Genomic DNA, 16,132 nt, shown 5'->3' on the forward strand with positions numbered 1-16,132 from the left:
TGTAATATACTGGTGAATTTCACACCAAATGACATGGCTGAAGGTTAACACCAGCGTCATCTTTCCTTGTATTATAGTGGTGTTTGTATATTTAAATTATATTATATCATCTTTAAAATAATTTAACTTAGAGGTAATGTACTGGTTGAGTTTCACGTCAGATTAGATGGGTGAAGGTGGACACCAGCTTCATCTTTCCTTGTATTACAGCAGTGTCTGTAATGTAAAGCACACCTCCCCTGAGGTGGATGTGGCATTGCTTTGGTTCCGTTCTTCCTTTTCTTGCTTGCTTTTCTGTCACATATCTTCCCATGGGGAGATTGTCTCTTCCCCTACCTTCACTCTGCACACCAAGATTTTTTAATCCACAAAGCAATATTGCCCCCTAGTGTTTGTACATGATTTTTAAAGCACATTTTTTTTCATTTCACACTCATCTATAGCGTACAAACATAACATTCATCAATAAAACCTAATTTAAAAACTATTGCATTAATATTTTATTTAAAAATATCTTTAGTACCTCACATATCAAGCTCATAATTTAAAACAACAATAACAACAACCTAGACTCTGTCATTGAGTCATTTGGGACTCTTAGCAACTCTATAGCACAGGGTAGAACTGCTTCCTGTGAGTTTCCGAGACTGTAGCTCTTTATGGGAGTAGAAAGCCTTATCTTTCACCCATGGAGCAACTAGTGGTCTCAAACTGCCGGCCTTGTGGTCAGTAGCCCAAAGTGTAGCAACTGCACCGCCAGAGCTCTAAAACGTCTAATTTCATATAAATTCATTGTGTATAAATTTGAAGAGTATTTAACAGTGATGTTTGCAGAGTTAAGTTCTATAATGAGTAATTTTACTTTCTTAGAGTCGAGGTGGGAAGAAGTTTCTTGCTGTACTGAAAGAAATCTTGGATAGAGACCCCTTATCACAACTGTGTGAGAATGAAATGGATCTTATTTGGACTTTGCGACAAGACTGCAGAGAGAATTTCCCACACTCACTGCCAAAATTATTGCTGTCTATCAAGTGGAATAAACTTGAGGATGTTGCTCAGGTAAGAAAAACTAATTTTCTATAATCCTGTTTGGGCTGTTACTTTGTTCTCTGGACCCTGGAATGGATAGTTTCCTATAGCTTTCTGGGACTCTGTAGGACACCATAGAATGGCCACAGAGAGCCTGTAGGTCTTATAGAAGCTATATAATGCATGTTTCTCCTGCAGAGCAACTAGTGGGCACCCACTGCTAACCTTCTGGTCAGTAGTCCAACACGTAACTGAGTGTGCCACCACGGTTCCTTTTAGACCCATGTGTTAGTCCAGGTGGACTAGAGAAACAAATTCAGTGACATACATAAGTGGATGAGAAAGAGCTTTATCTACAAGAGCAATTGAATATTGAAGAAATAATCTCAGTCCAGTCCAGATCAAGTCCATAAGTCCAATATTAGCCTATGTGTCTGATCCCAATCTATAACGTCCTCTTCAGATTCAGGAAACACATGCAATGATGCCGAATGCAGGAAGATCACAGGCCAGTGGGTGGGAAGTCTGATGGATCCAGTGGCGTTGTAAGCATCTCAGTGCTGTCAGGGATCTCCACCTGGCTTCTCCAGCTCAGGGTACTACTCTAGTTCCATGTGTCTGAATTTATTTCTCTAGTCTACCCAGACTAACACAACATCCATAAGCTGTATCTGATGGACCAGAAACGGAATGTGCAAAGCTTAGATTCTGGGTAGGGTTGCAGTACTTCTCACTAAAGACAATTTGTCCTGGGGCAGTCATGTCATCGGTCAAGGAAAGCACATGCCATCTACTGCGCATCTGCTGCCAGTTTCTCCAGTGTATCTCACAGTTTGAATCTTAAGGCCATTTGCAATTGTTGTTCTAAAACGGTTATTTAATCTTTGAAGATTGCTACCAGGTGTAGAAGTTGGCATATTAAATCATAAACCATTCAGGTAAATTTTATTTAAGGCTTTCATAGGTGTCAGTGAATGTTTATCTTAAAAAAATAAAACAAAAACTCACTGCTATAGAGTCGATGTTGACTCATAGCAGCATTATAGGATATGGCAGAACTGACTCATGTGCGTGTCTGACACTATGTAACTCTTGAAGAGAGTAGAAAGCTCCTTATTTGTCCTGTGGAGAAGATAGTGATTTCAGACCACTGACCATGTTGTTAGCAGCCAAACATGTAATACCTATGCCAGCAAGGTATACATCTTTAGACAGTATGTAAAGAAAGAAACAATTTTGGTGTAATTTCAGTCACTTGATTTAATTTTCAAGGCCCTATCTAAAGGAACCCTGAGGTGCTGTGAATAAACTTGGTTGCTGGTTCAAACCTGTCAGCTGCCATGCAAGGGAAAAGGTTGAGGCTTCTTTCCACCATAGAGATTTACAGCTCAGAAGCCCTGCGTAGTGTGTAGGTGAGTCAGAGTTGACTCAGGGTTATTGGTGTGGGGTAAAAAACAGGCGGTTCTTAAATTCATCTGACCACCAATGCTTAATAATAAAACTATTTAAAATGTTTTATTTTTAATCAGAATAAAATCAACATTTAACAGGTTTGTTCACCTTTAAAATTTTATTCAATATCTCTAGTTCTTTCTAGTTTAGTAAATTTGTAATGATCTCAAATTTTCACAAAGAAACATATTTCTTTTAACCATGTAGGGACAGGCATTTTTACATTCAGGTTTTTAATATGCTCATTTCATTTCAAGAGGAAATCTCTAGAGCCATTTTACATATAACCTAAGGTTGCCCATTTGGTAGAAGCAACACCAGTTATAGAATGTTGAGGTGCAAACAAAGACTCTTAACTGTGTGTGCACGCAAGTGTAGAAAACCACGAATTTTTATTATTTTAACGCCCAGGTTTATAGTAGTCTAGAATAAAAAGAAAATAACGAAATGAAAAGTAATGAATGTTTATTTTTCTCCGCACCCCATTGAATTGACGGATACATGGAACTACTACAAAATGTGCACTATATTTTATTAACAAATCAATTACTCTGAGAAATGAGAGCCAGGAGCCTGCTTCTGCAGAGACAAGCTACAGAAGAGTACCAACCAGTAGTCATTGAGCTTTTCCACCTCATGGTGGCTCCATGTGTGTCAGAGTAGAACTGTTGATAGGGTTTTTCATTGACTGGTTTTTTTAGAAGTAGATTGCCCACCCTTTCTTCTGAGGTGCCTTTGGCAGATTCAAACCTGCAACCTTTGCGTTAGCAGCTGAGCACATTAACTGTTTGCACTATTGGTTTTGGTTTTTTTTAAATCTTTTTTTTCTTTACCCCACCCCCCTTTTTAAATCATTTTATTGGGGGCTCGTACAACTCATCACAGTATATACATATATCCATGTGTCAAGCATATTTGTACACCTGTTGTCCTCATCATTCTCAAAACATTTGCTTTCTAATTAAGCCCCCCTCCCTCCCTGCTCTGCCCTCCCTCATGAGCCCTTGATAATTTATAAGTTATTATTTTTTCATGTCTTACACTGTCCAATGTCTCCCTTCCCCCACTTTTCTGTTGTCTATCTCCCGGGGAGGGGGTTATATGTAGATCCTTATAATCGGTTCCCCCTTTCCACCCCAACCTCCCACCACCCTCCCCGTATTGCCACTCTCACCACTGGCCCTGAGGGGATCATCTGTCCAGGACTCCCTGCTTGCACTATTTACAGACTTTTGTACAAGAGTTGTTGCCATGAGTTGGCCCCCGACTTGTGGTGACCTCATGCAGCCCACTAATTCCCAGGTACACCCTGAGTTGCCTGAGTAGTGCAGAGGTGCTTCAAAACCCTCTGTGGCAGGCCTTCACGGTTGTTATGGTTGAATCACATGTCTTCTCTAAATAATTTCTTCCCTTTCATTAAATGGAACAATTCTGTTCAGTGATTATCTTTTTTTGTTTGTTTGTTTTGTTTTTTGTTTTTTTTAATTTTAACAATTTATTAGGGGCTCATACAATTCTTATCACAGTTCATACATATACATACATCAATTGTATAAAGCACATCTGTACAGTCCGTGCCCTAATCATTTTTTCTCCTCTTTTCTTTTTTTACATTTTATTAGGGACCCATACAACTCTTATCACCATCCATACATATACATACATCAATTGTATAAAGCACATCCATACATTCCCTGCCCCAATCATTCTCAAAGCATTTGCTCTCCACTTAAGCCCCTTGCTTCAGGTCCTCTTTTTTTTTCCCCCTCCCTCCTCTTTCCCCCCTCCCTCATGTGTCCTTGGTAATTTATACCTCGTTATTTTGTCATATCTTGCCCTATCCGGAGTCTCCCTTCCCCCCTTCTCTGCTGTCCCTCTCCCAGGGAAGAGGTCACATGTGGATCCTTGCAATCAGTTCCCCCCTTCCAACACACTCACCCTCCACTCTCCCAGCATCGTCCCTCACACCCTTGGTCCTGAAGGTATCATCCACCCTGGATTCCCTGTACCTCCAGCCCTCATATGCACCAGTGTACAGCCTCTGTCCTATCCAGGCCTGCAAGGTAGAATTCGGATCATGGTAGTTGGGGGGAGGAAGCATCCAGGATCTGGGGGAAAGCTGTGTTCTTCATTGATACTACCTCGCACCCTAATTAACCCATCTCCTCTCCTAAACGCCTCTATGTGGGGCTCTCCATTGGCCGACACTTGGGCCTTGGGTCTCCACTCTGCACTTCCCCCTTCATTTAATGTGGTATATATATGCATATACATATACACATATATACACACACTTATATCGTTGTTGTTTTTTTTGCATGATGCCTTATACCTGGTCCCTTGGCACCTCGTGATCGCACTGGCCGATGTGCTTCTTCCATGTGGGCTTTTTTGCTTCTGAGCTAGATGGCCGCTTGTTCACCTTCAAGCCTTTAAGACCCCAGACACTATCTCTTTTGATAGCCGGGCACCATCAGCTTTCTTCACCACATTTGCTTATGCACCCATTTGTCTTCAGCGATCCTATCATGGAGGTGTGCAGTCAATGATAAGATTTTTTGTTCTTTGATGCCTGGTAACTGATCCCCCTGGGACCACTCGATCACTTCCATGTGGACTTTGTTGCTTCTGAGCTAGATGGCCTCTTGTTTATCTTCAAGCCTTTAAGACCCCAGTCACTATCTCTTTTGATAGCCGGGCACCATCAGCTTTCTTCACCACATTTACTTGTTCACCCACTTTGGCTCCAGCCGTTGTGTCGGGAGAGTGAGCATCATAGAGTTCCAATTTAATAAAAGAAGGTATTCATGCATTGAGGGAGTGTTTGAGTAGAGGCCCAAGGTCCTTCCGCCACCTTAATACTTGACCTATAAATATAGACACATAGATCTATTTCCCCATCCTCCTATATATATTTGCATGTACATGTCTTTGTCTAGACCTCCATGAATGCCCTTTGACTCCTAGCTCTTTCCTCCATCTCCCTTGATTTTCCTCCTGCCCTACTACCATGCTTCATCGCCACCTGGGCTAGTGTATACCTCTTCTCTAAGCAACCTTACCCTTGATCATTTCCCACCAGGCCTGCCACTCCCCCTTCTCTACCATTTGGGGTCCCATGTTTTTCCCTTGTCCCTGGGTTTGTTAATACCACTTCCTTACCCCCCCTACCACCCACCCCAAGTCCCCCCAGAACTGTCGGTCCCGTTGTTTTTCCTCCAGATAGTTCATCCAGCCTGTCCTATTCAGACAGACCTGTGGAGTCACTAACATGCACGAAAACAAGACAGAGGAAAACAAAACAACAGTATACAACCAGACAACAAAACAACAAAAACAAACCACTGACAAAGAACAGAACAAAACAGTTCACAAGAGAAAAGCTTGTAGTTAGTTCAGGGATCGTTTGCTGACCCTTAGGAGCGTTTTCCAGTCCAATCTGTTGGGGCACCACGCCCTGGCCCCAAAGTCCACTTTCAGCATTCCCTGGGGACCTTGCCACTCCATTCCCTTGCTGTTCCGCTGCACTCCCCCAGTGATTTGCCTCGGTTTGTTGGGATCAGGTCAGGTGCAATTCCCACACTGTGTCTCCAGTGCTGTCCCCTGTATCGCCCTTAGTCACTGAGGGGCATCATGTCTCATAGTAGGGCCAGCCATGTTGTTCTCTCTGTGGACTGGCTGCTCTACTCAGGAACATCATCATCATGACCTGGTGGGCCAGGCTGTGCTCCACTCTCTCCTCCTGCCCCTTCATCTGCTCCCGTGTGCTCTGATCAGATATGTCCATCTCCCGGAGCTGCGGAGTCAATGTCCTTTGGAACAAATTCTTTTCGGGGAAGGGCAGGAATCCACTTAATTTATGGTGCTGGGGCCAGCCTCCCAGACCTCTCCACTGGTTCCCTCCTCCACGCCGGGATATTGCATTCACACCTTGCGACACTGGGTTGAAGTCTGGTCCCACTTTCCCTGTGGAGATATAAACAATACCCTCCCCTTGGGTGGATTAATGCCCCATGACCCCACTACCCTTTTCTTCCTTGTATTCATCCTTTTGTTTTCCTTTCCCCACCTCCTCCACCACAGTGATTATCTTTTTAAAAACATTAAGAACCAAAGATAAATTACCATAAGCAATGTTAAGTTCTAGAATCATTAAGCTAATGCTTTAGCTCTGCAGCTTGTGTTCATTTGTGCCTTTAAGTCTGCCTAGCAGTGCTGTCACCAGCCCGCATGCCTGCCTCTGCGCTTTCAGTTATTAATGGCTAGTGAGTCCAGATGTCGTGTATTCAGTGTATCACCCCCCTGACCACCAGGTAAACAATAGCTTTTCATTGGTTCTTATCTGTAGGATTTTTGGATACCAAAGATAATCTTTATTAATTTGTATCAACAGGAATGGATTAGTGAAAGCATGCTTCTTTCTTTAGCTTGTTTCTGTATACCTATATACCAAGGAAAAATTGATTACTTTCTTCCAAATTTGTCTGAACCGGTCTTCATTTTCAAATAGCTTCAAGCACTTCTTCAAATTTGGCCAAAACTACCCCCTCGGGAGGCCCTGGAGCTGCTGGATTTCAACTACCCTGACCAGTATGTGCGGGAATACGCTGTGGGCTGCCTGCGACAGATGAGGTGTGTCTTCCCAGGTGGCTTTCCTGGGGCAAGGCTTGGCTTAGCAGTAGGTGGAAAATGAGCTGTCTCATGGAATAGATATGGAAATGGCTAACAATTAACAGTGATATGTATATTGGGGGGAAAAAAGCTAGTTACTGTGTCAGGAAATTCCCCAGATTACCCCAGGTTCTGTAGGTCACTGGGAGGACTCTTAGTCACATCTGTGATGTATTACAGCAAAAGAGTGTAGAGCAAAACCATCAAAGCGAGAGATGGTAAGGTGCATGGGTGAAGCCCAGAAGGAGAAGCAGGTGCAAGCGCCCAGCAGTCCTTGCCCAGTGGACTCACTAAGTGCACTTTTCCCCACCAGCAGATTGTTATGACACACCTGTGAAATGCTGTCTACCAGAGAAACTAACGTTAGAGACTTAGTTCTTAGGTTTTGGTGGGGGACTAGTTATGTTAGCTTCCACTGCCTAGCAGGGAATAAAACTTCAGATTCCCAGAGGGAAAGTGAATAGTTAGCTTAAATCATGTTATTTTTATAATTAGTCTAGGTGCCGAGAGCCACTTTATCAGCTTGGGTTATGGGAACCCTTCCAAAATGCAAGTTCCCAGAGAGCAGCCAAGGCCTTCCAGCCTCATAAACAGATTTTTCAAAGCATAGTACATAGGCCTACTGTGTTAACTCTTTACCATGCACAATCTGTATACCATCCAGAATTAAGAAGTTTTACTATTTTCTCATTTTTAAAAGTAAAAAAAAACTATAGTTAAAGTTTAAGTCTTCATAGCCTTCTTATTATGTTCCCCCTTTTCCATAGTTAGAAATTTCCTCTATGACCTTGTATACTTATGCCCCCCTTTAATTATTATCACATTTGAGGGGGCTTCAAATATTTGTGGAAAAATTCTATTTCCTTTAACTCTATTTTTGAGGCCCCCTCATGTATGTCTATTAAAATGTAGAATATATGGGCAATTTTTAAATTGCACAGATGTTTCTTGCCATATGTTAGGTCTGCCTTATTTGCATTCAGCCTTACTATTCTTGTTTCCTTCAGCCTCGTTACCTGTCACTCGGATTTTTTCCTTTCACTACTATGGAGTATTTTCTCATAGGGATATGTCATATTTGTTACATTCCCAAGACTTTAGTTTTTACTGAATATCTTGGAGAACAAATTCTTGATCCTAATGGTAAGGCAAGAAAGTAAATTGCTCAAATACTGATGAAATTTTTATTTTGTAAAAGTGACAGTATAAATGAGTCCACTTTTTCAGTGTGCTGAGAAAGCAGTATTAAAGTACCCATTTTTTTCCAACTCTCGGCTGATTGTAAATGTGAACAATAACTAATTGTATTAAAAGTGTATCACCTATCTGGTCTTTGCAGCTGTCCTGATTGGAAATCCCCAGCCTTCTGTTGGATTAGTTTGGTACCACTGGTGCAGGGGATGTAACCTTTAACAGTCTAGCCCAAAGGGACTGTTGTATTTCAATAAGTTAGTAGTTGGTAGTTCCGCAGGAAGTGACTTTTTCTGCCATAGGTTGGTGAGTGACTTCTGTTTTTTCTTTCAGTGATGAAGAACTTTCTCAATACCTTTTACAACTGGTGCAAGTTTTAAAATATGAGCCCTTTCTTGATTGTGCCCTCTCTCGATTCCTATTAGAAAGAGCACTTGCTAATCGGAGGATAGGGCAGTTTCTATTTTGGCATCTCAGGTAAGTCTTGTTTTTCAATTTCAACCTACTGTGTGCTTTAACATAAATATGAATTAGCATAGTATAGGCAGAAAAGTTAGCTGGTTTTCTTTATTTTCAACCTTCTTTCTCATTTGCGCTTGTTTTCATGCCTTCTCTTTCTTAGTATGCAATTTTTGGTTTTCATTATTTGGCAAAGTCATTCATGTAAGTGTCCCTTCCAAACTGAAAATGATAATGGATGTATTGTTTTTCCCCACAAGGTAAGGTGTGCATTTTGTCTTAATATGCTTGCACTAAGTGTAGACGTAGTGATTTATTTTTTAAAGGTGATGGGTAGTAGTAGCATCATTGCTCCTATTGGCTAAGAATAACAGCAGTGTGCTAAGGACAGCCGTTTTCTTTTCAGTTCTGTATTTGACTTGGTCATTTTCAGAAACACATACATCTTACTTCACCAGATTCATCTAGGAGTAAAATCAGGAAAAAGGATTTTTTAAAATATCATTTTATTGGGGCCTCTTACAACTCTTAGAACATTCCATATATCAATTATATCAAGCATCTTTGTACATATGTTGCCATCATCATTTTCTAAACATTTACTGTCTATTTGAGCCCTTGGTATCAGCTCTTCTTTTTTTCACTTCTTTGCCCCCCTCACCCTGGTGACTCCTTGATAAATGATAAGTTATTATTTTTTCATATCTTATACTGACTGCTGTCTCCCTTCACCTATGTTTCTGTTGTACATCCCCCTGGGGGCTGGGGTTATGCATTGGTAGTTGTGATCAGTTCCCCTTTTCCCCACTATTCCCACCTTCCCCCTACTCTCCTGGTATTGCTACTCCCATTTTTGTTCCTGAATAGTTTTTCTGACCTAGATTACATGTGTCGTGAACACTTACCTGTTCCAGGGTACTTGCTCCAGTCTAGCCAGAACTGAAAGGCAGGACTGGGGTCATGATATACGGAGTGAGGAAGCCTCAAAGAACAAGAGGAATATTGTGTGTGTTTCCTTGATGCTCTACTGCGCCCTGGTTGACTCATCCCATCCTTGTGACCCTTCTGTGAGGGGATGTCCTATTGTCTACAGATGCAGGAAAAAGAATGTCAGTTGTTCTTAGGCTTCCTCATTGCTGACTCTACTCACACATTTTTGTTTGCTCAACCATACTTCAGAGCAGAGGTCCTCAAACTTTGTAAACAGGGGGCCAGTTCACTGTCCCTCAGACCCGTTGGAGGGCCAGCTTATAGTTTTAAAAAAATACGCACTGCACATACCTTATTTTGAAGTAAAAAAACAAACAGGGAAAAGATACCTGGGGGTCAGATAAATGGCCTTGGTGGGCCGCACGTGGCCTACGGGCCGCAGTACCAGGGTGCCTGCTTTAGAGCATTGCAACTAATGCATGTGAGAGGAAAGGAAAAATTTAAACCTTTTTTGCTAGGTGTCTTAAGCTCTAAAGTAAATTCTAAATTTTGAGAGTTGTGTTTCTCAATATTAGTTTCCTTATTATTGGTAGTTTATCTTGTTTTTAACTTATCTTCTTTTGCCATCAAGTTAGTCTCCTTAATAGTAAACCACTCAGGGCATAACAAAACAATATCATTCTTTAAATCGTTGAGTCATTAATCAATTGTGTTATGTTAATTGTGTTTAGATTGGTTAAATTACCTGTGTTCTTTGAAAGAGAGTCAAGTAAGAAATGAAAAATTTGAACTTCTTAAAATAAAAATTTAAATAATTATAAACTCTTTTTTATAATTGTAACTTTTCAGACTCTAAGGTATTTTTAGGTCTAAAGTATTAGAAAGCTGACCATCCTGCTAATAAATTATGTGCTAATATATATGATAAACATGTTTATTTCATAGTAGACTATAAAGCCAATTTTGTATTTGATGATAATCTGAAATGTTTGATAAACATATTATTTAAATATTATTAACTTGCCACAGGTCAGAAGTACACATTCCTGCGGTCTCGGTACAGTTTGGTGTCATCCTTGAAGCATATTGTCGGGGAAGCGTAGGCCACATGAAAGTGCTTTCCAAACAGGTATCAGCTTGTCTTCATTGCATGTTCAGTTTAATACATGGTGTTCAAGAAATTGTCCCAAATGCTGTTTCTCACAACATATTGTTTCTTTATTTTAAAATTTTTGTGTTTATTATTCAAGGGTATAAGTAGTACAACAGATACCAATTCAATAATTTCTTCACCATTACATTCACTAACCAAACCTGATTAGTGCATACTTTTATCAGTATTTATGTTATGAATTGAAGTTTCTACAAAGTAGCAGAATATTAACTGAATGCTACCTGAAAAATAATGTCCAAAATTTCTTCTATTTTCTATATTAAATACAATATATGTTTTGAACTGATGACCTTGTGGTTAGAGCCCAAAGAGTAACCATATGCCGCCACTACAATATACGTATTTCTGAATCCAAGCCCAGTGCTGATAAGTCAAGTCTTACAGGACAGCGTCAGACTGCTCTGTCAGAGAATAGTCTAGTCATGCTTTCTCACTTGGATTTCATTACCATCCTATGTATGCTTTTGGTTGACATTCTTCCTCCTCACTCCATAGCAGAGCAGGTAATTTAGTGGCCTACGGGGGGTAGGGACAGTAGTTGTTGTTTGTGTGGGTGTGTGTATAAAGCAAAACATGCACCAATGTCATAGTGTCTGCTTGGGGATGGCGGAGGACCGGGCAGCGTTTCATTGTGTTGTACATAGAGTTGCTTTGAGTGGGCACCGACAGCACATAACAGCAATGTGTAGACTTGAGTGACGCTGACTACATTCAAGATAGGCGGCCATTCTCACCCTCCTTTTTTTCCTGTTATTCTTCCTCCACTGCCCCTATGTTTTCTAGCTTTCTAGCTACTGTGTCATTTTAATCCCATGTAGATAGATCTTTTTAATTTTTTGAGATAGTTCTCTAAAGAACACAGTGCTCAAGATGGACATTTTTTACTAGCTAAACTAAATTGTTTTTCAGTTTTAAGATGACTCCAGAGGATGTTTTTGGTTTGAAGATTATCTCATGGCTCCAAAACATCTAGGACCTATGACAATTGAAATTCTATGTGTATTACCACCTTTCTTGGCCCACCCCACTTATTGATCAAGATTCTTCTATAGAATTTTTGAATAAAGTATTCCACACTAGTAGCTGAATACCATCTATTTTTTCTAATACCATCTATTTTTTCTGGTCTCCTGACAAAAGAGACAGTTTTTGCTGAAGGCAAATAAGCACACCTCCCACACCCTCCTCCTATTCCTGACTCTCCTTTTCCTTTGCTGCTCCAGGAGAATGAAGACTAACTGTGCCTTGGGTGGTCACCTGCAAACTTTCTTTTTTTAATTAAAAGATCTTTTTTTTAAATCTTTTTATTGGGGCTCATAAGGCTCTTATCACAGTCTGTACATACATCAATTGAGCAAAGCACCCTTATACATTCGTTGCACTCGTCACTCTCATAATTCACCTTCCACTTGGGTTCCTGGAATCAGCTCGGTTTCCCTTTTTTCCCCCCATTCCCCTCCCTCCCCGATCCCACCCCTGGTCCCCTGATAGTTTATAAATAATTATTATATCTTATCTTACACTCCCCGGCGTCTCCCCTCACCCGCCTCCCCATTGCCCATCTCCCAGGGAGGAGGTTACACATAGATCTCCAAGATCGGTTCTCCCTTTCTACACCCCCTTTCCTCCTGGTGTCGCCATTCCCACCGCTGGTGTTGAGGGGTTCGTGTGTCCTAGATTCCCTGTGCCTCCAGATCCCCACTGCACTGCTGTACATCCTCTGGTATAACCAGGTCCGCAAGGTAGAATTGGGGTCATGATGATTGGGAGGGGAGGAAGCGTTCAGGAATTAGAGGAAGGTTTTGAGTTTCATTGTTGCTACACTGAACCCTGAGTGACCCATCTCCTCCCCACTATCCCTCTGGAAGGGATGTCCAGCTGTCTACAGATGGGCATTGGGTCCCCATCATGTACTCCCCCTCTTTCACAGTGATGTGTTTCTCACCACCACCCCACCTTTGTTGTTGGAGACCTGGTCTCCTCTGCCCTTCACGATCACCTATGTTGGTGTGCTGCTTCCGTGTGGGCTTGGTTGCTTCTGGGCTAGATGGCCGCTTGTTTGCTTTCAAGCCTTTAAGTCCCCAGACGCTATACCTCTCAGTAACCGGGCACCATCAGCCTTCTTCACCACACTTGCTTATGCACACTTTGGTCTTCAGCGATTACGTGAGGAAGGTGATCACACAATGATTGTTTTTGTTCCTTGGTGTCTGCTACATGGTCCATTCAACACCTTGTATTCGCTTAGGCCATATGCTTCTTCTCTGTGCGCTTTGTTGCTTCTGAGCTAGATAGCCGCTTATTTGCCTTCAAGCCTTTAAGACCCCAGACGCTATATCTTTTTGATAGCCGGGCACCATCAGCTTTCTTCACCACGTTTGCTTACACACACGTCTGTCTTCAGTGATCATATCGGGAAGGTGGGTATCCTGCAATGACTGTTTAGCAGGACGAGGTGCTATTGTATTGGGGGATTATGCATGAGGAGGCCCAATGTCCATCTCCTACCCTACTACTGAACCTATAAATATATGCATATAAGTCTATTGCCCACATAATCATAAATATATTTACATAGAAGATCATTTTATTGGGAGTTCTTACAACTCTTAGAACAATACATACATCAATTATAACAAGAATATTTTTACATATGTAGCCATCATTCTTTTCTAGACATTTATTTTCTATTGAGGAATTGTTACCTTCCTTACATCCCCCAATCCCCAACTTGCAAACTTTTAAAAATGTTTTTTAATTGTCATTTTATTGGGGTCTCGTACAATTCTTACCACAATCCATACATCTATTGTGTCAAGCACATTTGTACATATGTTGCCATTATCATTTTCAAAACACCTGCTTTATACTTGAGGTCTTGGTATCAGCTCTTCAGTTTTTTCCCCTCTCTCCATGCTCCCCCCTCCCCCTTGAACCCTTGATAATTTATAAATTATTATTGTCGTATCTTACACCATCCGACATCTCCCCTCACCTACTTCTCCTATATCAGTCCCCCAGGGAGAAGGTTATATGTAAACCTTGTAATCTGTTCCCCCTTTCACCCTCACCTTACCTCCACCCTCCCAATATCACCATTCTCACCACTGGTCCTGAGGGGTTCATCTGTCCTGGATTCCCTGCATTTCCATTTCCTGTCTGTACCAGTGTACACCCTTCGGTCCAACCAGACATGCAAGGTAGAATTGGGATCATGATAGTGGCGGGAGGAAGCATTCAAGAACTCAAGGAAAATTGTATATTTCATTGTTGCTACACTGCACCCTGACTGGCTCATGTCCTCCCCACAGCCCTTCTGCATGGGGATGTCCAATTTCCCACAGATGGGCCCTGGGTCCCCACTCCACACTCCCCCTCATTCACAGTCTTATGTTTTTTTTGGGGGGGTGTCTTTCATGCCTGATACCTGATCCCTTCGACACCTTGTGATCTCACAGGCTGGTGTGCTTCTTCCATGTGGGCTTTGTTGTTTCTCAGTTAGATGGCCCCTTGTTTATCTTCCAGCCTTTGGGACCCCAGATTCTATATCTTTTGACAGCCGGGCACCTTTCTTTAGTCAGCTTTCTTCACCGCCTTTGCTTATGCATCTGCTTTTTCTTCAGCATTTGTGTTGGGGTAGGCTGGTGTACTTCTTCCACGTGGACATTGTTGTTTCTTAGCTAAATGGATGCCTGTTTATCTTCAAGCCTTTAAGACCCTAGATGCTATATCTTTTGATAGCCGGGCACTATCAGCTTTCTTTACCACTTTTGCTTATGCACCCACTTTGTCCTCAGCAATCAAGTCAGCACAGGTTGGTGTGCTTCTTCCATGGGGGTCTTGTTGTTTCTCAGCTAGATGGCTGCCTGTTTATCTTCAGGCCTTTAAGACTTCAGATGCTATATCTTTTGGTAGCCAGGCACCATCAGCTTTCTTCACCACATTTGCTTGTGCACCCATTGTCTTCAGTGATCGGGCCAGGAAAGTAAGCATCTTAGACTGCCGAATTGCTAGAACAAAGTGTTTTTGTGTTGAGAGAGTACTTGAGCAGGGGCCCACTGTCCATGTTTTCTTAATACTCAACCTATAAATATATGTACATAAATATATTTACATCTTTATATGCCTGTATTTAAATCTCTATGACTACCCTTTGCCTCCTAGGTCTTTCCTCTATTTCTTTGTGTTTTCCTCTTGTCCACTATGTTATTCAACCTTCATTTGCGTTTTAGGAATTCCTCTGTTACATTGCCCTTGATCCAGTCCTGCCAGACCTCTTACACCCTCCTTGCCACTGATTTTGGATCACTTGTTGTTCCCTTGTCCCTGGGTTTATTAACACCCACTTCCTTTCCCCTGCCTCCCCTACTCCAATGTCCCCCAGAACTGTCATCACATTCTCTCTTCTGGCTTGTTTATCATGCCTGTCCCTTCCAGGTAGACATGCTATGTACCATCACAAGACTGAGTACAATGAAGCAACAATAGCCATAACAACACATACCAAAAAACCGTATCAATAGTTCAGGGTCTATTTGTTGTCCTTCACGGGTGCTTTCCAGTCAAATCTGATGGGGTGCCATGCTCTGCCACTGCCTCTATCCCTGGGGACTTGCAAACTTTTAAGACTCCAGCCACTACTCAGCGAAGTTTAGAGGAGGGGCAGAGGCCAATTAACTGAGATGTTCCTAAAACATGACCCAAATAAACCTCCAAACTAAGACACCAAATCCCATGTGGTGTTTGATTGTATATAAGCAGTGTGTGTGTGTGTGTGTGTGTGTGTGTGTGTGTCCACGTGTGTATATTGCACAACTTTTGCCATTTCAATTTTTTATAAGTACAGCATACTGCAAGCATTTAAACTATACCTTTATTTAATCAGTGTGATTTTAGATGAAGTAATCTGTTTAAAATGTATATTCTATTTTGTATTATTTCCACATTTAAATCCCTGTAATAATTTTTCATTGCATTGAGAATAAAATGTAGGGCCCACTTTACACTGGGCAATTTGTTTATTTGGCTGGTTTACTTGCCTTTTGTTTGTTTTCTGGGAGTATTACCTTGACCTTTTATTATTATAAAGGTGATATATTTATGAGCCAATACTTTTGACTGATATAGCAAAGAGAAGACTATCTTGAAATGGAGTAAACTTATAAAAAGACAAAGTTATCACTGTAAGCTATAAAAAGACAGTATTGAAAGACTTGAAGTATTTGA

General features: G+C 41.4%; 1 protein-coding gene across 1 annotated transcript in view; it reads left to right on the forward strand.

Annotated features, from left to right (window-relative positions):
- PIK3CB (phosphatidylinositol-4,5-bisphosphate 3-kinase catalytic subunit beta) overlaps positions 1-16,132 on the forward strand; it is a 175,649-nt gene that overhangs the window by 139,806 nt on the left and 19,711 nt on the right. Inside the window, exons 14-17 of the mRNA XM_075546846.1 lie at positions 871-1,059; positions 6,992-7,113; positions 8,677-8,820; positions 10,762-10,861. Of these exons, the coding sequence (XP_075402961.1) occupies positions 871-1,059; positions 6,992-7,113; positions 8,677-8,820; positions 10,762-10,861 (555 nt within the window). The remainder of the gene's footprint in view (positions 1-870; positions 1,060-6,991; positions 7,114-8,676; positions 8,821-10,761; positions 10,862-16,132) is intronic.

The sequence above is a fragment of the Tenrec ecaudatus genome, chromosome 4, assembly GCF_050624435.1.
Source record: "Tenrec ecaudatus isolate mTenEca1 chromosome 4, mTenEca1.hap1, whole genome shotgun sequence".
Taxonomy (NCBI): Eukaryota; Metazoa; Chordata; class Mammalia; order Afrosoricida; family Tenrecidae; genus Tenrec; species Tenrec ecaudatus.